The sequence below is a fragment of the Manis javanica genome, chromosome 12 (assembly GCF_040802235.1).
Source record: "Manis javanica isolate MJ-LG chromosome 12, MJ_LKY, whole genome shotgun sequence".
NCBI classification, from domain to species: Eukaryota; Metazoa; Chordata; class Mammalia; order Pholidota; family Manidae; genus Manis; species Manis javanica.
The window spans coordinates 67941381-67968209 of record NC_133167.1 but is presented as its reverse complement, the minus strand read 5'-3'; the positions used below and the strand labels follow the sequence as shown (position 1 = coordinate 67968209).

General features: G+C 41.9%; 1 protein-coding gene across 16 annotated transcripts in view; it reads left to right on the top strand.

Annotated features, from left to right (window-relative positions):
- Nucleotides 1–26829, top strand: part of PSD3 (pleckstrin and Sec7 domain containing 3) — a 429070-nt gene that overhangs the window by 217612 nt on the left and 184629 nt on the right. The window contains exon 10 of one of the 16 annotated variants that reach the window (XM_073218770.1): nucleotides 1176–11555. The exons of 14 other annotated variants lie outside the window; for them this stretch is intronic. In XM_073218770.1, the coding sequence (XP_073074871.1) occupies nucleotides 1176–1268 (93 nt within the window). In that variant the 3' untranslated portion in view covers nucleotides 1269–11555. Of the gene's footprint in view, nucleotides 1–1127; nucleotides 11556–26829 lie in introns of those variants that run through there. One more of the 16 variants, XM_073218771.1, reaches the window with a different exon arrangement.

Genomic DNA, 26829 nt, shown 5'->3' with positions numbered 1-26829 from the left:
CTCAAGTGTTAACTTTTATATTATATTTGTTGGTTTGGACAAAAAAGTGTGTACTTAATTGTGAAAGTTTCAACTTAAGCCTGAAAATTCCCTGTGTTGTAGCAGTATTCTCAGAGGATTGCTCCTGAAGAATTATATGAGAGGAAGAAGCAGGCTGCAGTCTGAAACAGGCTGAACTTTTTGTAAATGAAAAGCCCAAAGTGCATTCTCAAAAATACGTGTGATGTGAGTTATATTTGGACTATGTAGTTGAAAATAGGAACCTTAGGGTGGTATTTAAGTGTAGCTAAATAAAGAGCATCAAGCGTTGCCTAGAGTAGGTAAGCACTCTCCTCTCCAAGGGAAGGTTGTGGAAACCTGGTAGCAACAGTATCTATGGGGGGAAAAGGCTGGATGCTTCTCTGGGTACCAGCAGGAGAGCCTTTTAAGACAAAAGCTATGTTAGGAAGCTTTTTAAGATAAAAGCTTTATAGGTTCTGGCTTAAAATACAGAATGTTGCTTTTTGTCAGTGAAATGAATCAAGCTGAGTTGTGACGAAGGTCCATGGTGTATTTCTGCTCCTGCTCTCTCCTGGAGCTCTCACAGCCTGCCACTGCTTCCTGCTCTTCATGGACAGATAACCATGCTGCCTTGGTTGGGTGTGGTTCAGACACTGAATGAAAAATGGTGAGGATAATGAGGAATAATACTTTGAAACAGCTGAAGATCCACAAATATGTTCATGTTTTTTTTTAATCTATCAAAAAGAAGTCTGTTAGAACATTTTGAAAGAACAGATGCTGCCTGAAAATTAAAAAGTACAAACAGATTTTTAACCAAAAAAAAAAATAGTTTGAGGAGGGGAAGTAGTAATTGTTAAGGGGACTTTAATGGAATATTAATAATTCCCAGGTAGTAGATTCTGTGTAAGTTTTATTGTTTATAAAGAAGTGCTGCAGAATTTTCATATTCAAATGCATCCATAGAAGCTAGAATGTTTGTATGTTTGGAGCATTTTTTAAACATTATAACATAGCCCTTCAAGATTGCTGCTCCTGTCAGTCAAGCATGAACACATAATATCGACATGAATGTGATAGGTCCTGTTGTGAATTAAACCATCCTCCTTTTGTTTATGCTACACCAGGTGCGTGTGGGGTTCCTTCCTTGGGAGTGATAATACTTCTTTTAACAGGCCTGCAATCCAGTGGTAAATGAACTCTCTCAGCAAATACTGCATACTAAACACAGAGTATACCCATTAAGGATACAGAGAAACAAATTTTAATTCAAAGCATTTGCAACTGTATGGTAAAATAAAATCTCATAAAGCATTTGTTTTGTGGTTGTATTAATGCTGTACTAATGTAAATTTTGGTTGTCTGGAAGACTGGGGAAGTTGAAAGCACACAAAACATTAGAAGAAAAATAACTCCAAATAACCAGAATAAATGTGTTTACAGAGTCTGTGAAGCCTAAACAAATTTTACCAAGATCCTTGTTTATGGCCCATTTTTAATAATAACTGTAATTTTTACTCTAAAATTTTGCACCTAATCTTCTCTGGTATAGCCTAAGCAAATGGCCATGTGGACACAGCTGGACACCAGTATACAAACAACTGTTTAAAACTGTGGGCTGGGCTCTGCTCTGCCACTGGTCACCTCCCAGCCAGCTCAATCGACAAGGTAATCCAACTGGTTTTCCTAAAACAAATGTAGTGGAACACAAGCATTTAGGTTGTTAGTTATGTTTTTTAAGTTGAAATCATTTTGAAAAAGCAATTATTGTCCTAGTTAGCCACAAATTAGACGGATGGAGTTGTATGGAGTGCTGTTAGATACATGGATGTCAGCAAGTGATTTGAAAAGAAGTGCCTTAAAAAGCTCTGGGTCTTCAACAAGAGCAGCTGGGGTTGTTTTGAGGCAGGGCAGGCAAATCTGTGGGTCAGTATCTTCTCAGAGAATGGCTGTATTACAGTGCAGTAGAGAGATGGATGTACTTAATGAGTCATCAAAATGTCACATTATGTTTACTTCATTTGATTAAGAAGACAGGGAGTGTGAAATAGATTTGGAAAGATTGCCAACAAAAATATTCTATGAAGCTTTTGGCATTTGAGAAATTAGCTTCAATCATGAAATCCACTAATGTAGAATAATTCATTTTCTACACAGAAACATTCTTGAACTCCATTCCCTGTCAGTGTTGAGTCTTTATTGTTCTTATTTAAAGCTTTTCACATGTTTTATTTGTCCTAACATTCACCCATCCCTCAGCCTTCCCACAGGTAGTTTGTGGTGTCTGTGATGTAGTGTTGTGTCCTCAGGAACACCGGGAAGGGGCGTCTCTGGCCCCACAAGGAAGTGTTTTCTGGGTGAAGCAGGCACAGGAGCCTTCTTCCTGTTGACGCCACATCTTGTGGATCCTGGACACGCACATTCTGGCGGCTGTCCCCCACCAGCCTGCTGGATATACCTGCGGAGCCTCACTGTCCTGCCCAGGTGGTCGGGCAGTAGACCGTGTTCATTCTGACGCGCTGCCCTCTGAAGACCAGCGAGGGAGGGAGGCAGCACGGATTCTTTGAGGGGCAGGTCATCCCACCATGGGGTGCTGGATTCTGGAAGCCATCAGGAACGGCCTTCTAGGGAATGCAAATTGTTATTCTTCCTGCTTTTCTTTCACTTCCAGAAACGTATCAAAGGTAAATCTGTATGCTCAAAATATTACCTTGAAGGGTTGCATTTCAGGTTGTTAGTAATATGTTATAGACTTATGCAAAAAAGACATCTTTGAAAAGAGTTACGGATTTTGAAAATATCTGAATTTTGATTAGATGTTACTCTTGTCACATGTGTGACCTCTTCCCTGATCCTATTTTTAAGAGCAGAGACTGTGTGCTCTTGGTCACAGTATTCCTTATACCTAATGTAATTCCAGGACAAATCAGATATTCAACAAATATTTGCAAAAAAAATGACTGAAGTTTTATATTAGATACAGTTCTGGGATTTCAACCATAGGTAGGCTTTATGAGCACCATGTAAACAACTTGGTATTATATGCAGAACTGTGAATGTGTGAGCCTATCCACGATTCCATCTTTTTCTTTCTTTTGAGAGACTGAGGCAATCCATAGCTTTAATTAGATTTTCAGAAGGATCTCTGTTCCCCCTCATACGAGAGCTGTAGACCTAGTAGGAGGACCTTGTCAGAGAGGAGGCTTGTACCTTACAGTTTCAATGAAACAAAACACTTAAGGAAAAGGGTTTTTCTTTTACCAGAGCACATTGTTCATTAACTGGGACCCTGCATGTGCCACTCTGAGTTGGATTGGGGTATGCAGCCCTTAATAAGATAGACACAGGCCAAGCCTTCATGGAGCTCAGAATTTGGTAGGAAAAAAAATTGGATACATGACCATATAGATTATGAAATGCTCTACTCGAAATTATACACTAATTTTATTTAGGTGTAGAAGGCATACAGATTTGCCTTATATGGCAAAAGTCGGAAAGCTGGATTAAGATGAAATTTGATAGGATTCATGAGTCTCCACTTTGGTAAACACTGTGCTAAATATATAGGGGAAAGCAAAGATGAGTAAGATATGCATCCTGCCCTGAAGGAATTTTTAACCTAGTATAGGTAGATTCTCATGTCTGGCTACATTAAAATCATTTGAAATGAGGGGAGAAAATGTAGGTGACTGATGTAGTCCACTCAGGTGGAAACTATTAAAATAGAATAGACACTTGGGAGAAGGGTCTTGAAGTTGTTTTTTTTTAATTTTGGTATCATTAATCTACAATTACATGAAGACCATTATGTTTACTAGGCTCCACCCCTCACCAAGTACCCCCACAAACCCCACTGCAGTCACTGTCCATCAGCATAGTAAGATGCTGTAAAATCACTACTTGTCTTCTCTGTGTTGTAGAGCCCGCCCCATACCCCCTCCACATTATACATGCTAATTGTAATGCCCCCTTTCTTTTTCCCACCCTTATCCCTCCCATCCCACCCATCCTCCCTAGTCCCTTTCCCTTTGGTAACTGTTAGTCCATTCTTGGGTTCTGTGATTCTGCTGCTGTTTCGTTCCTTCAATTTTTCTTTTCTCTTATACTCCACATAGTGAAATCATTTGGTACTTGTCTTTCTCCACCTGGCTTATTTCACTGAGCAAGTGGTAGGATTTGTTTTCTTCTTATGGCTGAATAATATTCCATGTGTATATGTACCACATCTTCTTTATCCATTCATCTATTGATGGACATTTAGGTTGCTTCCATTTCTTGGCTATTGTAAATAGTGCAGTGATAAACACAGGGGTGCATCTGTCTTTTTCAAACCGGAGTGCTGCATTCTTAGGGTAAATTCCTAGAAGTGGAATTCCTGGGTCAAATGGTATTTCTATTTTAAGCATTTTGAGTAACCTCCATACTGCTTTCCACAATGGTTGAACTAATTTACATTCCCATTAGCAGTGTAGGAGGGTAACCCTTTCTCCACAACCTCACCAACATTTGTTGTTGTTTGTCTTTTGGGTGATGGCAATCCTTACTGGTGTGAGGTGATATCTCATTGTGGTTTTAATTTGCATTTCTCTGATGAAAAGCTATGTGGAGCGTCTTTTCATGTATCTGTTGGCCATCTGAATTTCTTCTTTGGCGAACTGTCTGTTCGATTCCTCTCCCATTTTTTAATTGGATTATTTCCTTTTTGTTGAGGTGCGTGAGCTCTTTATATGTTTTGGATGTCAGCCCTTTATTGGATCTGTCATTTATGAATATATTTTCCCATGCTGTAGGGTACCTTTTTGTTCTATTGATGGTGTCCTTTGCTGTACAGAAGCTTTCAGCTTGATATAGTCCCACTTGTTCATTTTTGCTTTTGTTTCCCTTGCCCAGGGAGATATGTTCATGAAGAAGTCGCTCATGTTTATGTCCAAGAGATTTTTCCCTATGTTTTTTTCTAAGAGTTTTATGGTTTCATGACTTACATTCAGGCCTTTGATCCATTTCGAATTTACTTTTGTGTATGGGGTTAGACAGTGATCCAGTTTCATTCTCTTACATGTAGCTGTCCAGTTTTGCCAGCACCATCTGTTGAAGAGACTGTCATTTCCCCATTGTATGTCCATGGCTCCTTTATCGTATATTAATTGGCCATGTATGTTTGGGTTAATGTTTGGAGTCTCTATTCTGTTCCACTGGTCTGTGGCTCTGTTCTTGTGCCAGTACCAAATTGTCTTGATTACTGTGGCTTTGTAGTAGAGCTTGAAGTTGAGGAGCAAGATCTCCCCCACTTTATTCTTCCACTTTTTGGCTACTCGGGGTCTTTGGTGGTTCCATATGAATTTTTGAACTATTTGTTCCAGTTCATTGAAGAATGCTGTTGGTAATTTTATAGCGATTACATCGAATCTGTATATTGCTTTGGGCAGGATGACCATTTTGACAATATTAATTCTTCCTGGCCAGGAGCATGGGATGAGTTTCCATTTATTAGTGTCCTCTTTAATTTCTCTTAAGAGTGTCTTGTAGTTTTCAAGGTATAGGTCTTTCATTTCCTTGGTTAGGTTTATTCCTAGGTATTTTACTCTTTTTGGTGCTATTGTGAATGGAATTGTTTTCTTGATTGCTCTTTCTATTAGTTCAATCTTAGTGTATAGGACAGCCACAGATTTCTGTGTGTTAATTTTATATCCTGCAACTTTGCTGAATTCTGATATTAGTTCTAGTTGTTTTGGAGTGGAGTCTTTAGGGTTTTTTATGTACAGTATCATGTCATCTGCAAATAGTGACAGTTTGACTTCTTTACCAATTTGGATTGATTGTATTTGTTTCGTCTGATTTCTGTGGCTAGGACCTCCAGTACTATGTTAAATAACAGTTGGGAGAGTGGCATCCCTGTCTTGTTCCAATCTCAGAGGAAAAGCTTTCAGCCTCTTGCTGTTCAGTATGGTGTTAGCTGTGGGTTTATCATATATGGCCTTTATTATGTTGAGGTACTTGCCCTCTATGCCCATTTTGTTGAGAGTTTTTTTCATGAATGGATGTTGAATTTTGTCGAATGCTTTTTTAGCATCTATGGAGATGATCATGTGGTTTTTGTCCTTCTTTTTGTTGATGTGGTAGATGATGTTGATGGATTTTCGAATGTTGTACCATCTTTGCATCCCTGGGATGAATCCCACTTGGTCATGGTGTATGATACTTTTGATGTATATTTGAATTTGGTTTGCGCATATTTTGTTGAGTATTTTTGCATCTACATTCATCAGGGATATTGGTCTGTAGTTTTCTTTTTTGGTGGGGTCTTTGCCTGGTTTTGGTATTAGGGTGAGGTTAGCTTCATAGAATGAGTTTGGGTGTATTCCCTCCTCTTCTATTTTTTGGAAAACTTTAAGGAGAATGGGTATTATGTCTTCTCTGTATGTCTGATAAAATTCCCGGGGTGAATCCATCTGGCCTGGGGATTTTGTTCTTGGGTAGTTTTTTGATTACTGCTTCAATTTCGTTGCTTGAAATTGCTCTGTTTAGATTTTCTGTTTCTTCCTTGGTCAGTTTTGGAAGGTTGTATTTTTCTAGGAAGTTGCCTGTTTCTCCTAGGTTTTCCAGCTTGTTACCATATAGGTTTTCATAGTATTCTCTAATAATTCTTTGTATTTCTGTCCGGTTTGTCGTGATTTTCCTTTCTCATTTCTGATTCTGTTGATGTGTGTTGACTCTCTTTTTCTCTTAATAAGTCTGGCTCTTAATAAGTCTGGCTAGAGACTTATCTATTTTGTTTATTTTCTCGAAGAACCAGCTCTTGGTTTCATTGATTTTTTCTATTGTTTTATTTTTCTCAATTTTATTTATTTTTCCCTGATCTTTATTATGTCCCTCCATCTGCTGACCTTAGGCCTCATTTGTTCTTCTTTTTCTAATTTCGCTAATTGTGACATTAGACTATTCATTTGGGATTGTTCTTATTTCTTTAAATATGCCTGGATTGCTATGTACTTTCCTCTTAAGACTGCTTTTGCTGCATCCCACAGAAGTTTGGGCTTTGTGTTGTTGTTGTCATTTCTTTCCATGTATTGCTGGGTCTCCATTTTAATTTGGTCATTGATCCATTGATTCTTTAGGAGCATGTTGTTAAGCCTCCATGTGTTTGTGAGCCTTTTTGCTTTCTTTGTACAATTTATTTCTAGTTTTATACCTCTGTGGTCTGAAAAGTTGGTTGGTAGGATTTCAATCTTTTGGCATTTACTGAGGCTCTTTTTGTGGCCTAGTATGTGGTCTATTCTGGAGAATGTTCCATGTGCACTTGAGAAGAATGTGTATCCTGTTGCTTTTGAGTGTAGAGTTCTATAGATGTCTATTAGGTCCATCTGTTCTAGTGTGTTGTTCAGTGCCTCTGTGTCCTTACTTATTTTCTGTCTGGTGGATCTGTCCTTTGGAGTGAGTGGTGTTTTAAAGTCTCCCAAATGAATGCATTGCATTCTATTTCCTCCTTTAATTCTGTTAGTATTTGTTTCACATATATTGGTGCTCCTCTATTGGGTGCATATACATTTATAATGGTTATATCCTCTTGTTGGACTGAGCCCTTTATCATTATGTAATGTCCTTCTTTGTCTCTTGTTACCTTCTTTATTTGAAGTCTATTTTGTCTGATACTAGTACTGCAACACCTGCTTTTTTCTCCCTGTTGTTTGCCTGAAATATCTTTCTCCAACCCTTGACTTTTAATCTGTGCATGTCTTTGGGTTTGAGGTGAGTCTCTTGTAAGCAGCATATGGATGGATCTTGCTTTTTTATCCATTCTATTACTCTGTGTATTTTGATTGGTGCATTCAGTCAATTTACATTTAGGGTGACTATTAAAAGATAAGTACTTATTGCCATTGCAGGCTTTAGATTTGTGGTTACCAAAGGTTCAAGGTTAGCTTGTTTACTACCTTACTGTCTGATCTCACTCACTTATTGAGCTGTTATAAACACAGTCTGATGATTATTTCTTTCCCTTCTTTTTCCTCCTCCTCCATTCTTCGTATGTTGGGTGTTTTGTTCTGTGCTCTTTTTAGGAGTGCTCCCATCTAGAGCAGTCCCTGTAAGATGCCCTGAAGAGGTGGTTTGTGGGAGGCAAATTCCCTCAACTTTTGCTTGTCTGGGAATTATTTAATCCTTCCTTCATATTTAAATGATAATCATGCTGGATACAGAATCCTTGGTTCAAGGCTCTTCTGTTTCATTGCATTAAATATATCATGCCATTGTCTTCTGGCCTGTAAGGTTTCTGTTGAGAAGTCTGATGATAGCTTGATGGGTTTTCCATGTAGGTGACCTTTAAAACTCTGTCCTTGTCCTTGTCCTTGATCTTTGCCATTTTAATTATTATGTGTTTTGGTGTTGTCCTTTGATCCCTTCTGTTGTGAGTTCTGTGTGCTTCTGTAATCTGAGCAACTATTTCCTCCCCCAGTTTGGGGAAGTTCTCAGCAATTATTTCTTCAAATACACTTTCAATCCCTTTTTCTCTCTCTTCTTCTTCTGGTAACCCTATAATGCGGATATTGTTCCTTTTGGTTTGGTCACACAGTTCTCTTAATATTGTTTCATTCCTGGAGATCCTTTTATCTCTCTCTGCGTCAGCTTCTATGTGTTCCTGTTCTCTGGTTTCTATTCCATCAATGGCCTCTTGCATCTTATCCATTCTGTTTATAAATCCTTCCAGAGATTGTTTCATTTCTGTAATCTCCATCCGGACGTATTCCCTTAGCTCTTGTATATTTCTCTGCAGCTCTGTCAGCATGTTTGTGATTTTTTTTTTTTTAGATAAGTATTTTTTATTGAAGGGTAGTCGACACACAGTATTACATTAGTTTCAGGTGTACAACACAGTGATTTAACATTTATATACATGATAATTCTAGGTACCAGCTCTCACCATACCAAGTTGTTACAATATTTTGACTATATTCCTTATGCTATACATTACATCCCGGTTACTTATTTATTTTACAATTGGAAGTGTGTACTTTTTTTTTTTTTTTGTGAGGGCATCTCTCATATTTATTGATCAAATGGTTGTTAACCACAATAAAATTCTGTATAGGGGGGGTCAATGCTCAATACACAATCATTAATCCACCCCAAGCCTAATTTTCGTCAGTCTCCAATCTTCTGAAGCATAACGAACAAGTTCTTACATGGAGAACAAATTCTTACATAGTGAATAAGTTACATGGTGAACATTACAAGGGCAGTCATCACAGAGGCATTAGGTTTTGATCATGCATTATGAACTATAAACAGTCAGTTCAAATATGAATATTCATTTGATTTTTATACTTGATTTATATATGGATACCACATTTCTCTCTTTATTATTATTATTTTTAATTAAATGCTGAAGTGGTAGGTAGATACAAGATAAAGGTAGAAAACATAGTTTAGTGTTGTAAGAGAGCAAATGTAGACGATCAGGTGTGTGCCTGTAGACTACGTGTTAATCCAAGCTAGACAAGGGCAATAAAATATCCACGTATGCAGATTTCTCTCAGAATGGGGGATGGGAGGTTCTAAGCCTCACCTCTGTTGATCCCCATTTTCTCACCTGATGGCCCCCCTGCGACTGTGCCTGTCTTAGGTTGTTCCTCCCTTGAGGAATCTTACCTGTCTATGGCTAACCAGTCATCTTCTGGGGCCATACAGGGAAATGTTAAATTGGTAAGTGAGAGAGAAGCCTTATTGTTTGAAAAGGTTAGCTTTTTACTTCTTTGCATATTTTATGCCCTGTGGCTTCTATGCCCAGCATTTGTCTTGAGGTGTCTTTACCACTTGGAAGAATTATGATACTCGGTAAATTCAATATGAGGCACAAATTCTACTTAAGGATTTTAATTAGGAAGGAAGAAGAAAAGCTGTAGAAGTAGCAGGTGGAAGAAAACCTGGGAAGATTGATTATTTCTTTGACATACCTTCTTGTAGAGTTACTTCAGCAGGTATAGGTTTTAAACTACTAATTAAATTGCACACACACATTAACATAATAGTACAGTTACGTAACCAAAGCATACCTATAATTACCAGCCATCTCCAGTGAAACCAAGAAAACCAGTTAGGCACCTTAGGCATTTGTGAGAACTTATCTATAATATGGTGGATATTGTCCAACTGAACTTGAACAGTCTGAGAGAAATCAGACAAATTAAAACAACCCATTCCTGGGGACTGTTCACATCCCATATGTTCTTTTAACAGTAAATAGTCTGTAGTTGTAAGATTTTGGAGTGCTACAATTTGCACTTCTCCTAATTCTTGGTTGAGTACCAACAGTTTAGATCCACTCAAATTTGTTGTTTTGCTGTATGCACAGGCCAGCTTAGATATCTCCTTCTTCATTCCTTTGGCAAGTCCAGGAACTGGTGGGATGAGTGCATCTATACCTGTGGCAGTGCATGGATCTTTGTTGGGGTATTTTGATGGTCATCTTCTGGCATGAGTCTTCCCGAGAGTGCTGATGTTGGAAGTTCTTTTTCATATCGTATCTTAGTTCATTTTCGGGGTAGCCAAATTAGGCTTTGATCCTCTGTATAAACACAAACAGACCCTTTGCCTACACGTTTATATGCCCTTTATATCATTGTGTAGAACTCAATGGAGGTCACCACACAGGAACTGCTTTTTCTTTTTATCATGAATCTACACTTAAATGACGAATATTTTGTTTACTAGGCTCTCCCTATACCAGGTCCCCCCTATATATACCCCTTTACAGTCACTGTCCATCAGCGTACCAAAATGTTGTAGAATCACTACTTGTCTTCTCTGTGTTGTACAGCCCTCCCCTTTCTCCCACCCCCCCCATGCATGCTAATCTTAATACCCCCCTTTTTCTCCCCCTCCCTTATCCCTCCCTGCCCACCCATCCTCCCCAGTCCCTTTCCCTTTGGTAACTTTTAGTACATTCTTGAGTTCTGTGATTCTGTGCTATTTTGTTCCTTCAGTTTTTCCTTTGTTCTTATACTCCACAGATGAGTGAAATCATTTGGTATTTCTCTTTCTCTGCTTGGCTTGTTTCACTGAGCATAATACCCTCCAGCTCCATCCATGTTGCTGCAAATGGTAGGATTTGCCCTTTTCTTATGGCTGAGTAGTATTCCATTGTGTATATGTACCATGTCTTCTTTATCCATTCATCTATCAATGCACATTTAGGTTGCTTCCAATTCTTGGCTATTGTGAATAGTGCTGCCATAAACATAGGGGTGCATTGGTCTTTCTTATACTTGATTGCTGCATTCTTAGGGTAAATTCCTAGGAGTGGAATTCCTGGGTCAAATCGTAAGTCTATTTTGAGCATTTTGATGTACCTCCATACTGCTTTCCACAATGGTTGAACTAATCTACATTCCCACCAGCAGTGTAGGAGGGTTCCCCTTTCTCCACAGCCTCGCCAACATTTGTCGTTGTTTGTCTTTTGGATGGCAGCCATCCTTACTGGTGTGAGGTGATACCTCATTGTAGTTTTAATTTGCATTTCTCTGATAATTAGCGATGTGGAGCATCTTTTCATATGTCTGTTGGCCATCTGTATTTCTTTTTTGGAGAACTGTCTGTTCAGTTCCTCTGCCCATTTTTTAATTGGGTTATTTGTTTTTTGTTTGTTGAGGCATGTGAGCTCTTTATATATTCTGGACGTCAAGCCTTTATCAGATCTGTCATTTTAAAATATATTCTCCCATACTGTTGGGTTCCTTTTTGTTCTATTGATGGTGTCTTTCGCTGTACAGAAGCTTTTCAGCTTAATATAGTCCCACTTGTTCATTTTTGCTGTTGTTTTCCTTGCCCAGGGAGATATGTTCAAGAAGAGGTCACTCATGTTTATGTCTAAGAGGTTTTTGCCTATGTTTTTTTCCAAGAGTTTAATGGTTTCATGACTTACATTCAGGTCTTTGATCCATTTTGAGTTTACTTTTGTATATGGGGTTAGACAATGGTCCAGTTTCATTCTCCTACATGTAGCTGTCCAGTTTTGCCAGCACCATCTGTTGAAGAGACTGTCATTTCGCCATTGTATGTCCATGGCTCCTTTATCAAATATTAATTGACCATATATGTCTGGGTTAATGTCTGGATTCTTTAGTCTGTTCCATTGGTCTGTGGCTCTGTTCTTGTGCCAATACCAAATTGTCTTGATTACTGTGGCTTTATAATAGAGCTTGAAGTTGGGTAGTGAGATCCCCCCTACTTTATTCTTCTTTCTCAGGATTGCTTTGGCTATTCGGGGTCTTTGGTGTTTCCATATGAATTTTTGAATTATTTGTTCCAGTTCATTGAAGAATGTTGCTGGTAGTTTCATAGGGATTGCATCAAATCTGTATATTGCTTTGGGCAGGATGGCCATTTTGACGGTATTAATTCTTCCTAGCCACGAGCATGGGATGCGTTTCCATCTGTTAGTGTCCCCTTTAATTTCTCTTAAGAGTGACTTGTAGTTTTCAGAGTATAAGTCTTTCACTTCTTTGGTTAGGTTTATTCCTAGGTGTTTTATTTTTTTTGCTGCAGTTGTGAATGGAGTTGTTTTTCTGATTTCTCTTTCTGTTGGTTCATTGTTAGTGTATAGGAAAGCCACAGATTTCTGTGTGTTGATTTTGCATCCTGCAACTTTGCTGTATTCTGATATCAGTTCTAGTAGTTTTGGGGTGGAGTCTTTAGGGTTTTTTATGTACAGTATCATGTCATCTGCAAATAGTGACAGTTTAACTTCTTCTTTACCAATCTGAATTCTTTGTATTTTTTTGTTTTGTCTGATTGCCGTGGCTAGGACCTCCAGTACTATGTTAAATAACAGTGGGGAGAGTGGTCATCCCTGTCTTGTTCCCGATCTCAGAGGAAAAGCTTTCAGCTTCTCGCGGTTCAATATAATGTTGCCTGTGGGTTTTTTATAGATGGCCTTTATTATGTTGAGGTACTTGCCCTCTATTCCCATTTTGCTGAGAGTTTTTATCATGAATGGATGTTGAACTTTGTCAAATGCTTTTTCAGCATCTATGGAGATGATCATGTGGTTTTTGTCTTTCTTTTTGTTGATGTGGTGGATGATGTTGATGGACTTTTGAGTGTTGTGCCATCCTTGCATCCCTGGGATGAATCCCACTTGGTCATGGTGTACAAACCTTTTGATGTATTTTTGAATTCGGTTTGGTAATATTTTGTTGAGTATTTTTGCATCTACGTTCATCAGGGTTATTGGTCTGTAGTTTTCTTTTTTGGTGGGGTCTTTGCCTGGTTTTCGTCTTAGGGTGATGTTAGCTTCATAGAATGAGTTTGGGAGTATCCCCTCCTCTTCTATTTTCTGGAAAACTTTAAGGAGAATGGGTATTATGTCTTTCCTGTATGTCTGATTAAATTCCGAGGTAAATCCATCTGGCCCAGGGGTTTTGTTCTTTGGTAGTTTTTTGATGACCGCTTCAATTTCGTTGCTGGTAATTGGTCTGTTTAGATTTTCTGTTTCTTTCTGGGTCAGTCTTGGAAGGTTGTATTTTTCTAGGAAGTTGTCCATTTCTCCTAGGTTTCCCAGCTTGTTAGCATATAGGTTTTCATAGTATTCTCTAATAATTCTTTGTATTTCTATGGGGTCTGTCGTGATTTTTCCTTTCTCGTTTCTGATACTGTTGATTTGTGTTGACTCTCTTTTCCTCTTAATAAGTCTGGCTAGAGGCTTGTCTATTTTGTTTATTTTCTCGAAGAACCAGCTTTTGGTTTCATTGATTTTTGCTATTGTTTTATTCTTCTCAATTTTGTTTATTTCTTCTCTGATCTTTATTATGTCCCTCCTTCTGCTGACCTTAGGCCTCATTTGTTGTTCTTTTTCCAATTTCGATAATTGTGACATTAGACCTTTCATTTGGGATTGTTCTTCCTTTTTTAAATACACTTGGATTGCTATATACTTTCCTCTTAAGACTGCTTTTGCTGTGTCCCACAGAAGTTGGGGCTTTGTGTTGTTGTTGTCGTTTGTTTCCATATATTGCTGGATCTCTATTTTGATTTGGTCATTGATCCATTGATTCTTTAGGAGCATGTTGTTAAGCCTCCATGTGTTTGTGAGCCTTTTTGCTTTCTTTGTACAATTTATTTCTAGTTTTATACCTCTGTGGTCTGAAAAGTTGGTTGGTAGGATTTCAATCTTTTGGCATTTACTGAGGCTCTTTTTGTGGCCTAGTATGTGGTCTATTCTGGAGAATGTTCCATGTGCACTTGAGAAGAATGTGTATCCTGTTGCTTTTGAGTGTAGAGTTCTATAGATGTCTATTAGGTCCATCTGTTCTAGTGTGTTGTTCAGTGCCTCTGTGTCCTTACTTATTTTCTGTCTGGTGGATCTGTCCTTTGGAGTGAGTGGTGTTTTAAAGTCTCCCAAATGAATGCATTGCATTCTATTTCCTCCTTTAATTCTGTTAGTATTTGTTTCACATATATTGGTGCTCCTCTATTGGGTGCATATACATTTATAATGGTTATATCCTCTTGTTGGACTGAGCCCTTTATCATTATGTAATGTCCTTCTTTGTCTCTTGTTACCTTCTTTATTTGAAGTCTATTTTGTCTGATACTAGTACTGCAACACCTGCTTTTTTCTCCCTGTTGTTTGCCTGAAATATCTTTCTCCAACCCTTGACTTTTAATCTGTGCATGTCTTTGGGTTTGAGGTGAGTCTCTTGTAAGCAGCATATGGATGGATCTTGCTTTTTTATCCATTCTATTACTCTGTGTCTTTTGATTGGTTCATTCAGTCGATTTACATTTAGGGTGATTATTGAAAGGTATGAACTTATTGCCATTGCAGGCTTTAAGTTTGTGGTTACCAAAGGTTCAGGGTTCGCTTCTTTACTATGTTACTGTCTAACTTAACTCGCTTGTTGAGCTATTATAAACGCGGTCTGATGATTCTTTATTTCTCTCCCTTCTTATTCCTCCTCCTCCCTTCTTCATATGTTGGGTGTTTTGTTCTGTGCTCTTTTTAGGAGTGCTCTCATCTAGAGTAGTCCCTGTAAGGTGCCCTGAAGAGGTGGTTTGTGGGAGGCAAATTCCCTCAGCTTTTGCTTGTCTTGGAATTGTTTAATCCCTCCTTCATATTTAAATGATATTCGTGCTGGATACAGTAGTTTTGGTTCAAGGCCCTTCTGTTTCATTGCATTAAGTATATCATGCCATTCACTTCTGGCCTGTAGGGTTTCTGTTGAGAAGTTTGATGATAGCCTGATGGGTTTTCCTTTGTAGGTAACCTTTTTTTTCTCTCTGGCTGCCTTTAATACTTTGTTCTTGTCTTTGATCTTTGCCATTTTAATTATTATGTGTCTTGGTGTTGCCCTCTTTGGATCCCTTGTCATGGGAGTTCTGTGTACCTCTGTGGTCTGAGAGGCCATTTCTTCCCCTAGTTTGGGGTAGTTTTCGGCAATTATTTCTTCAGAGACACTTTCTATCCCTTTTTCTCTCTTCTTTTTCTGGTATTCCTATAATGCGTATATTGTTCCTTTTCGATTGGTCACTCAGCTCTCTTAGAATTCTTTCATTCCTGGAGATCCTTTTATCTCTCTCTGCATCAGCTTCTCTGCGTTCCTGTTCTCTGTTTTCTAGACCATTAAAGGTCTCTTGCATCTCGTCCATTCTGTTTTGAAGTCCTTCCAGAGCTTGTTTTTTTTCTGTATTCTCCTTCCTTAGTTCTTGCATATTTCTCTTCAAGTCCATCAGCGTGGTTATGACTTTTGTTTTTAATTCTTTTTCAGGAAGGCTGGCTAAATCTATCTCCCCAGGTTCCTTCTCAGGGGAAGATGTAGCAGATGCCAAAGCTGTCTGGGTTAGTCTTGTCTGGATCATATTTTTTTGCCTTTTCATGTTGACAGGTGCTATTGACTGTCAACTGGGAGGGCCAAACTTTTCACTTGCTACTGGCCTTTCTTTACTGGGACAACTGCGCCCCCTAGTGGCTTGTTTTGGGTAATTGCATGTAGGCTGTGTCTTTGTGTCTTGCCTGGCCGAAGTGTAGGAATTTTCCTTTCTGCCTTTATGTGGGCGTGTTTTGCCTTAGGCTGTTTCTCTGCTTTCGCAGTGCCGGAGGGGTAATGGACTGCGGGGGTGCTGTTTGGCTGTTTACCTCTGTGAGGGGTCTCAGAGCTGTTGCCCCAGGGGTTAGTGCGCCCAGTTTTCCCTGTAATTTCCAGCCACTGGGCTGTGACCTGTGTTGTTTCCGTCTAGCTGTTAAATTCCTGTCCCTTTATGACTTTCAAAGAGCAGAGGCTTTTCTTTGTCACAGGGGCATCAGCTTTGGCACCCACTCAGAGGTCTTGCTGCCCTATTTCCCTAGTTTCCAGCCCTCCATGCATGTACTGTGTCTGTGCTCTGGTGGGGGTGGCTGGGGCTGGGTGTTTAGCAGTCCTGGGCTCCTCTCCCTCCCGCCGGGAGCTGGGGGGAGGTGTGCTCGGGTCCCGCCTGGCCAGGGCTTGTATCTTACCCCTTTCACCAGGCGCTGGGCTCTCGCACGTGTCGATGTAGTCAGGCTGTTGTTCTGTGTCTTCTGGTCTCTCTTTTAGGATTAGTTGTATTTGCTGTATTTTCAAAAATATATATGTTTTTGGGAGATTCCCACTCTCCTACTCACTCTGCCATGTTGGCTCCGCCCCCTGTTTATGATTTTTATTTTAAATTCTCTTTCAGGGAGACTGGTTAGGTCTGTCTCTGCAGATCCTCTCTCAGGGGTTGTCTGAACTATTTTGGACTGGACTAAATTTTTCTTCCTCTTCATGGTGATAGCGGTGGCTGTAGGCAGGTTACGGGTGTGTCAGCTGGGAGAAGAAGGTACTTTCCTGCTTGCTGGATGCCTTGCCCTTCTCCGCTGCCTGTGTCTGTTACCCACACTCCTGGAGCAGACACTGGGTTAATCCCCTAAGCTGCTGTGGGCGGGGTCTCCATCAGAGTAGCACCGAGCCCTCCAGGGAGTGGCAGGCACGCCAGGTGCCCTATTCCGCGAGAGCGGCGCCCCTGCCGGGGAGCTGTGTACCAGCAGTGGCCTTTGGGTCTGGCCCGAGCAGTCGTGCATTGGCCTGGGATTCTGGTCGGCTGCTGGGAGTGCGGCTGCTCCCTCTGGTACCGCTGCACATGCACTCGGGCCTCTCCTGTGCCCATCTGGTGTCACCACCCCTGGCACGCGCGGGCCACTCCCTGGCCGCTTGGTTGCCGCCGCTGCGGGCTCACACGTACCTTTCCTGGGCTCCTCTGGCACCACTGCTGCTGGCACGAGCAGGCCACTCACAGGCTGCTTGGTCTCTGCCGCGGTGGGCTCGCACGAGCCACTCCCGGTCCTCTCCAGCACTGCCACCCCTGGCGCGTGCTGCCACTCTCCAACTACTGGGCCCGTGTGTCGGGGTCTGCACCAGTGTGGGAACAACTGGCAGGCTGCTTAGTGCCGTGAGGGGCTTCAGAGCTGCACTGCCACCCAGGGTTTAGGGCTCCTAAAGTTCCCTGGGATTCTTAGCTGCTGGCTAAGTGTGCCGGGACAACTTCGTCCAGCTATGGGGTCTCTGTCTCTTTAAGACTTGCAAAAAGCACTCGCTTTTCTTTTGTCTCAGGGACGCCAGTTGCGGGGACCTGCCCGCAGGTTTTGCTTTTCCATTTCTCTAATATCCAGCACCCTGTGCACCTTGTGTCTGCGCTCTGGGTGCGGATTTCTAGAGCTGGTTGTTTAGCAGTCCTGGGCCTTCAGTCCCTCCCCGTTCCAACTCCTTTCTTCCCACTGGGTTCTCAGGTTGGGGGGGGGGCGTTTGGGTCCCACCTGGCCATGGCTTGTATCTTTCCCCCTTCGTGTGATGTTGAGTTCTCACAGATGTAAATGTATCCTGGCTGTTGTACTGTATCCACTGGTGTCTCTTTTAGGAATAATTGTATTTATTGTATTTTCATAAATATATATGTTTTTGGGAGATTTCCACAGAATTACTCATGCTGCCATCTTCTCGTGATACTGAAGTTTTTTAATGAATCTAAATATACACTTTTACTATGATCCATCAATTCAAGAGCAATGAAAACATATGTCTTGAGTATTCATAGCAGCTTTATTCCTAACAGCCCCAAACTAAAACAACCCCCATGTCCATTAACGGGTGAATGGATGAACTGGACATACTGGATGTGTGTAAGAAGGGGTGGATGGCCCATATGCATAGCCTCGTGAACAAAAAGCAGCCTTATGCAAACATGTGCAGTGTGGGCTTGTCACGTGAAGTTCTAGTACAGGCCAAACTAACTTGGAGTGGAAAAATGAATGCGAACAGTTGTTTACTTCGCAGGTGTGAGGATGGGAATCGCCTGGGAATGGGCACGCAGGAACTTTCTGGGTGATGCTAATACCAGATTGGCGTCTCCTCCCGGCTCCCCACCCCTTCACCAATTCCAGATCTCTGGGGATGGGCCCGTATGCAGTTAGAAAGTGCCTCAGGTAGTTCTGATGTCCACTGGGATTGAACTATTAAGTAGGGGAAAGTACAAAAGGAAGCGTATTAGTTTCCTATTGCATTTGTAACAAATTACCAAAAACCTCATGACTAAAAACATCATAGATAGATGTCCTCACTGTTTTGTAGGTCAGAGGTTTGCATTAGCCTGGATTCTGCCTCTGCTTTGGGTTTCACAGGACCAGCGTCAAGGTGTAGGCAGACTTGTTTCTTCCTGGAAGCTCTGTGGGGGGAATGCACCTCCCGGCTCATTCAGATGCTGGCGGAGACCAGCTCCATGTGGCTGTGGGCCCCAGGTCCCTGTCGGCTCGGCCTGAGTCACCCTCAGCTTCTGGAGGGCAGCCCTGTGCCTCGACTTCTCGGCCCCTCCCTGAGTCCTGCTGGCTGCTTCTCAACTCCCGACCCCCTGCCTCGCCTCTGCTACCCCTTCTGGCGCGCCTCCAGAGGGGCTTCCCTCTCTTCGCCTTCCTGTTTCGCCTAGAAGCCCTCATATGATGACATAGGCCTCACCCTGGTGACCCAGGATGATCTTCCCCTGTTACAGTCAGCCAATCACGGTCTTTTTTCTATCTGTAGAATTCCTGCCTGCAGCACCTAGATGAGCATTTGGTTAAATAAACAGGGGCTTAGAATCGTGGGGGCCACACCTTTAGAGACGTGCCTGCAGTGGAGAGCTGTGTGCACAGTGCCGCGGGCTCTCAGGTGGAGGGAAAGGACTCCCAGCTGGGGAGCATCTGGGACACCTCCCTTGAGGAGGCAGCATTTAGCTGTCATTTATCAGGCAGTTCTGATGGATGCCAAGGAGCTAGACTAGGAGAAAGAACTCTGGGTGGGGGCGACAGCACACACCCCAGGGTGGAGAGAGGCAGGGGGCGATGTGCAGTGTACTTAGAGCAGCCTCACCCCACGAATGCACTCCACGTGAGTTACCTTGCTTAACCTGAACCATTCAGCCAGCCACTGTAGCATAAAGTCAGATTTTTTTAGATCAAAGTAGAAAAATAGGAATGTCAAAAAGTTGCACACTTAATGTACAGAAATACTATTTTTGGAAGGACTGGGGTTATTCTGCAGTGTGATTTTTGCATCACCTTCTCTTGGGCTGTTTGCTCCCAGTAGAATTACATATGAAAGTCAAAAAAGTTATTTCCGTATTTCTAAACTTCTTAAAACTCCAAATCTTATGAAAACCAGGGAAGGTGACCTTCCATCCTTCCATAAAACCACTCCCCCTTTATGTTTCCCCACAGTGCTTACCTTTCTGACATTTTTCGTGGCCTTTTACCCTGCTTTAGGTGGCTCAGAAAATGTCAGTACAGGCACAGCTTCTGTGGTGAGGCCCTGTGGCATCCAAAAGCTGCAGCGTTACCAAGTGATTGTTATATAACAGTTCCACATAAAGCAAAAATCCCTCTTTATAAGCATTAATCACTTTGTACCATTTCTTTTCCTTTTTATCTAATTTATAAGCTTCTAAAAAGGACTCTGAGCACATTTTTATTTTGGAAGGCATGCATCTACACAGAAGAGCCTTAAACTACTTCTTGCCAACCTTTTGAAACTACAAAGGCTGTAACTGCCTCTGGTCATTTTTATTCAGTCTTCGAAAGGATGTGTACACAGGGCTGAGTAATGGAGCCAGTGCAGCTGGCTGGTATGTTTTGCCGATGCCGGATATGAGAAACCGAATTCAACAGGGCAGCTGTGGCAGCAGAAAGCCCAGGTCCTTTCAGTGGGCAACTCTCGCCTTCTGGCGGCTGGGCATCCCCCAGCTCCCCAGGCCTTTCTTCCCACCTCTTGCCAGCATTTGTTTTCTTTCCTTCTCCTCCCGCCTTCTACCCACACTGGAAGTGCTGGTCCCAGTGAGGTGAGGCCTGCTGAAGGAAGCCTGTTCTTCTGCCATGTCACCTATTACCAGCCTTGGGGGAGACATAGTGCTTCCTTGGAGTTCTTTCCCATGCTCTGAGTGGACAGCAGGCAGGCATGCACACAGTAGTTCATCTGCCCACGGGGCCGCAGCCTACAGGACCCATTCCACGGTGAGCCCCTGGCACTTTGATTACAGCGTGAGCCTTCCTGTTCAGAGCTGCCTGGAACTGTTCCTGATCTCGCCGTCCCCATTCCTTGTCCCGTGTCACCACACAAAGGTGCATTTTCTAGCACCTCTAAGAGCTTTTGCTTTTGCTTATTTTTTCGTATTTCCACAGTGCTACAGCTGGCTTTGAGAAAACTGTTTTGCCTGTCCATTACCAGGTATATGTTTTTCTATAGGAAAAATAATTAAAAATACATGAAACCACACCTTCAGGAACTTCTTAGGTAATTCTTCAGTTTCTTATGTTCCTACACTAATCTTGTTTGTAATACTTAATTAGAACCCAGTGGAAGGCCGTGGAAGGGCCCTTCCAGTGCTGTTAGATTCTAGTAAGAGGTGTTGTCACGTCTGCAGGGACCCACACATGACTTTGTGAAAAGGCTGAACTCTGTTCCAGTTCATGGTGTGTTTTTACATTATTATTACTAAGAAGTAGAGAATTATTTGGCAACATTTGCGTTTGAGAAGCCTGTTTCAACTTGTAAAAATCAGTAGGTATTTATATTTCACATCACTTCCTATGAGCAAAGTAGGCTATGAGCTATCAATTCTGAAACCACTTTACATATATGCTAAGATCAAACAAATAAGCAAATGTACTATTGATAAAAGCTAGATTTCTGTGTTTGGGAGAAAGACATTAGGCAAAGGGACAAGGTTAACCAGTGGCAGTAGGTTGGAACTGGACTCGTCAGAATGAATTCACAGGCCCATGGCTGGGTGTGGGCGAGCACTCATACGCTGGGTCTCCTCCCCACCTGCTGAGCGTGGCCAGGAGCAGTGACTGCCTTAGCAGCAGACCCTGGTTCCGAAACCACTCACTAATACAGGGAAGCCTCCTCACAGAGGGCTGTGGTTCTCAGCTGGGGGCAGGGAGAATCCAGGAGCAGCTGGACTTCCTGGGGTGCTGGGAAGTTACGCAGGTGCTCAGAAGGGAGGCTGCTGAAAGGACAGCTGCCAAAGCTGGAACAGTTTGGACAAGAAAATAATTGTGCTGGATTGTACCCCATAGGAAAAGTAAATATCCATTGAATAAATAAATAAACAGTGGAAGAGAGAGAGCTTTTTCTTACAGAAGAATTACTAATAAATATAAAAGGTAGGAGGGAAATAGAAAAATCACCTTTCGGCAAATACCACGGTAATTGTTGCACACAAAATCCATTGATGGGTGCTAAAATAAGTGGGTGAAAGTTTGAGGAGAAAGAATATTTGCAGAGTCTCAGAATGTCTCTCCCAACACATTAATCACAAAGGGAAACAGAAAAATGTAGACATTGTAGACCCTGCACTTAACACCTGAGCCAGGTGATCAGGGTTAGCATCACTGGAGACGGGGCGCAAGGATGCATCAAGCCTCCAACAGGAGCGCTGAGCAGGGTGCAGCCCCTCCGCTGTGTTTTCCTTCCCCACGTGCCGGACGCATTGTCAACATGAGAAAACACTGAGCCCACTCGGGCCAAGGGGTGGCCCACGGGGTAACTGACTGTCCTCTCCAGAAGTACCACAGTCGTGAGATGGACTGTAAGAGACTAGACAACCCTGCTGAGTGGAGCGCTGGAGGCCAGAGTGGCGGAAGTAGGGAGGTCCTTGTAGGGTCTGTGGTTCCGTCATCATGCTGGATTGGTAACCACAGAGAAGCCTTGTAAGATGTGAGCATTAGGGAACCGCTGGGCGCAGGGAAAACAGGAACTCTGTACTATTTATGCTGCTTTTGTGTAAGGCTAAAATTGTTTCAAATACAAGGATGCTGGATACTTAAAAGTACAAAGATATGTGTACAAGGACATTAACTGCAGCATTATTTATAACAAGAAATTGAAAATAACACACATGTCCTCAGTCAGGGACTATGTAATTATTTATGTTCATATATTAATGTAGCTATTAAAAAGAACCCATAGTGTTATGTGTGCTGATATATAAGATACACACACACACACACACACACACACATATGTAAGTGAACAGAAGGGGCAAAGGGCACACATTCCATTCAAGCTGCCTGGATTCGCATCCCATGTCCAATACTTAAAACTGATCCTGTGACCCTGGGCAGATTCCCCTTCCCTCTGCTTCTCAGTTGCCTCATCTGTAAGTTGGGAACAATAGTGTGCGCTGCTTATGGACTGGCTCTGCAATTAAATGGGAGAATCCATGTAAAGCATAAAGATGTACTTAGCACAGATATAGGTAACTATTAGCACTTCATTATTTTCTAGGAATAAATGAGGGGGGATCCTACACCACACTAGGTACTGGATGATGCCATTTCTGTTAAAATAAAAAAGTGTATGGATGAATCTTGAGGAGTGAATACTGACATGCTGATGGTGGTGGCAGAGGGGCAGCGGGTTCGGGAACCTGTGCTTCCTAAGGACATTCACGAATTTCCCACAAAGTATGCCCCTTAGAGGAATATACAGAGCAGCTTTCAAAAGAAGCCTACAATCAATAGTTATTAAATTAAATTATTAAGAAATGAAATCTGAAGCTCTGAGGCCAAAGGAAGTGGGTGGGATCACTCCAGGTCAGTGTGAAATCATGGGACTTGCTGTCATAGCAGAAAACCTGCCGCCTCTGCTCCTGACTGCACAGAGCTTGGCATCGGTAATGCTCAGGACATGGTTCTTAGCTTGGGAAACCGAGGAACTTCCTGGCTCTTGCCTGTTATTCTAAGCTGTGAAAGGTTATTATGTGGATGGGTGTGACCAGCTTTTTGTCTTTGTGGAAAATAAATCAAAAGGCCTAATTTGTAGAGTTTAGCCAGAAATAACTAATTCCAGTAATTTTCATTAGAATGATTAAACCCTGGATTTTAGCACCAAAATGATATAATATAACCTCCTGGCCTGTAATAAAAATTAGGGTAGATAGCAGTTGTTTGGGACCCCTGGGTGACCCACCTGAGTTACAGCAGAAGCCAGAATTCACTAATATTGTGACAGAAGTCATCTGTATTCATCTATAGTGTAGATAGAATACACATGTAGATATATAGGTAAATAATTGTACATATTTTCTAAGAATGTACTTATTTTGGATATGCCATCAGCTTTTTAATGATTCTGAAGGGTTTTTTTCATTCATACATTAATGTCTGTGATGTACTAAAGCTGTTTATGGTGCTTGGACTCTAAGCCTTACTTCTGGTTTAAATGTGTACAGATCTGTGCAGCAGAGTTAAGGCCCATCTGTGGTTTGGGGCTATACTGGGTTTCTAAAAGGACCGAAAGTGGAGCTAGGATGAAATATGAGAAATAAGTATATTCCAGGGATATCAGAAAATGTTCTCCTTTTTTATATCTTCCTTATAATAGGCCTCTCAAATTTGAATCACCTATGCTTTCCAAGGAAAAAAGTGAAAATGTTGAAAGCATATTTTCCTCGTTTGACTCTAGGTGATGTTTCTATACGTCTTTCTCCCTGGTTTCCTTAAACAATTTTGTTTAAATATGCAATACCAGTTGACCTGCTACTTTAAAATCATTTTGATTCATTTAAGTTTCCCTTTTTCCTGTAGGACTCCACCTGCTTTTTTCTTCTGTTTGTAACAGCCTCTCTGTTTCATCTGTGGGTGCAGGAGGGCAAAGCGCTTTTCTCTAATGATAAAATTAGATGTGGTACGCTGAAGCCCATATTGTCACACTGCAGTGTCTGGAGAGAGTGGAGGCGAGTGGGGCCATCCCAGAGCTCGGGTGTCCGAGGTACTGGGAGATTTTAGCCCGAGGTTGGAGCTGGGAGGTGTAGGAAGGTTAAGACCAGCTTCACAGAGGAAGTTGAAGGGATGTTTAAGCAAGTCATGGGGGAGAGGAGACGGAGTGGCAGGCATAGAGGGAGTCATTTGGGGATGAGTGAGAGGGAGGATTTCTGGGTGGCTCCTGGGATTTGGGGGCCTGGTGGTGCCTTTTCACTGAGACGAGGAACATGAGGACAATTTTATTAGAGCTGGAGGCAATCTTAAAGGTTATATGGTCTGATGTCCTTGGGTTTTTAGACGACGAAACTGAGGAGCTATTACTGGCTCAAAGGGGCGCAGGGACTTAGGCCAGGGGACTCACGCCAGGGCCCTGGGTTAGACTCTCCTGTATTGGTGGCAGTGCAGTTATGTGATTGCTGAAGGACCTAAGGAATAAGGCAGAAGGCTTGATACATTCTACTTGAGAAGTTTATACATGAAACACCACAACATTCCTGTCTTTGTGGCAAGAGAAGGTCACTGCAAGCTGTCAGAACTGAGGAGGACGGGTGGCGTGGAAGGAGCGGCGGGAGCTGGGGTTGGGCTCTGAGGAGCCAGGAGGCTGTCAGCAGCAGGGGTGACCCAGGCTGAGCTGGCGCAGCAGGACCTGTCAGTGTGCCGGTCTGCTAGCCATTGGAGAGAAGAGCAGGCGCAGGACTGGGAATGCAAGCCATTCTGTATGGCATGGAGCCGGTCCAGAGGATTCTGTGGACAGCAGCTGTGCAGGTGCCCTAAGGACCTTGCCTGCAGGCCAGCCTGCCTCCACTGTGCCTCAGCATTTGGCTGATACCTAACATCTTGAAGTTTTGTTTCTCTGAGTTTTTACAGAAGAAAGTTACCAAGTAGTCTGTTACCCCCAGATGTCATGTTCCATTATTTGTGGTGTCTTGACATTTCTTTTGAAAAGAACCTATGTTCTAAAAATAGCTAGTAGTCTTAAGTTCATGTAGTCTCTTGTCTTCTGTAAAAATATTTGGTTTATATTTTTTTGCCACTAAAAAATTAGAGTCCTGTGGCCATGTTTATTAATAGGGAAAGGTACTGTATTTATAAAATGGACTTATCTATAGACTATTAGACATACAACAAAGGGAAGCTTAAAAAATATTCAAAGTATATAATCTTTTTGATTTGCAACCCTGTAATAAAACACAGATGTTTTAGGACATTTTATGGTTCACCATAGAGTTCAAACAAATGCACTGTGTTTACATTTGATGTGTTCAGGTTGGCCCGGCCCTTTGTTTCCTTAAATATTCATGGCATTTCAACAATGAGCCTACAACTAATAATTAAGCATAAGAACACCCTTTTTTTCCCCTTATATATCTTAGTCTTTCTTCCACAAAGATTTCTTTGTTGCCTGAAGTCTTTATTTCTCCCGGGAGAATCATACGCCTCCCTGCTTCCTTTACAGCTGAACCGTTTTCAATCCAGACGAATTTTCCCATTGCTTAATATTTTCTTAAAGATATTTATCACTAAATTTTCCTCCATTTGAATATTCCTGCTTCCAAAATGTTTTTTGAACATTGAATTATTTATTAATTGAACCACTAAGTAAGTCATTAGCCTTTGGTCTGAGTTGTTCTGAGCAATCTGTGATACCTAGGTGCCTCTGGTTCTTCTTAAAAGGTAAAAAAATCATTCTTAAGGTAGTTTTTGTCTTCCAAATACATTAAAAGACATGATTTTATGAAAAAATGACTGAAATTTCTTATAGAACACTTTTCTGGGAGTGGCACTGTTAAGAGATTTTCCGTTTTTTGACGAGAACTTATTTTGTCTGCATTTTAGCTATTCGAGAAGACCATTTCTGAAAAATGGTGATCATTAAAGGCATCAGCCCTTTGGCCTGGGGGATGTCCTGTCTCCCGGTGAAGCCGTTGCTCTTGGTGACAAGTGTGAGTCTTCATCTTGTCGCTGAGTGCCAGGTGTCAGCTCGGCGTTCAGACTTCCTCATGTCATGGCTTAGCCTCAAGTGGAATTCACATTTCTAATTATGAGTAGAGTTTTCCAAACTTAATATGCAATATGTGTGGTGGACCCCCTTTATAATATGGTTACTGAGTGGACTCAGATGTACCGCCTAGCGGATCATGTTCCCAAAACAAGCACCTATATGCAGTCAAATGTAACAGACCAGTTCTGTTGATCGTGACAACGTGGGTGTTATCTGATCATAGATGATCAGAGCTGTGAGTCACCCTTGAGATGGTCCTGATGCGCGCTCTCATTTGACAAATGAGGGACTGGGTTTCGGGGAGAGAGAGTGACTTACTTGAGGCCCTAGCTGTTGTGGACAGGCAAAGGCTGAATAAAGCCCATTCCCCTACCCACTGCCATGGTTTTCCTGCCTGCCAGGATGCCTCAGATTGGACGTGTGACACACAGAACTGCTTACAGAAAACGATGGGCATAGTCAGCATGCTGTTGCCGAGGAAGGAACGAACACTCACCTCTGGGTCTGCCTACTTTACAGTGACCCTGTGTCGGGTTCAGGGTTCTGA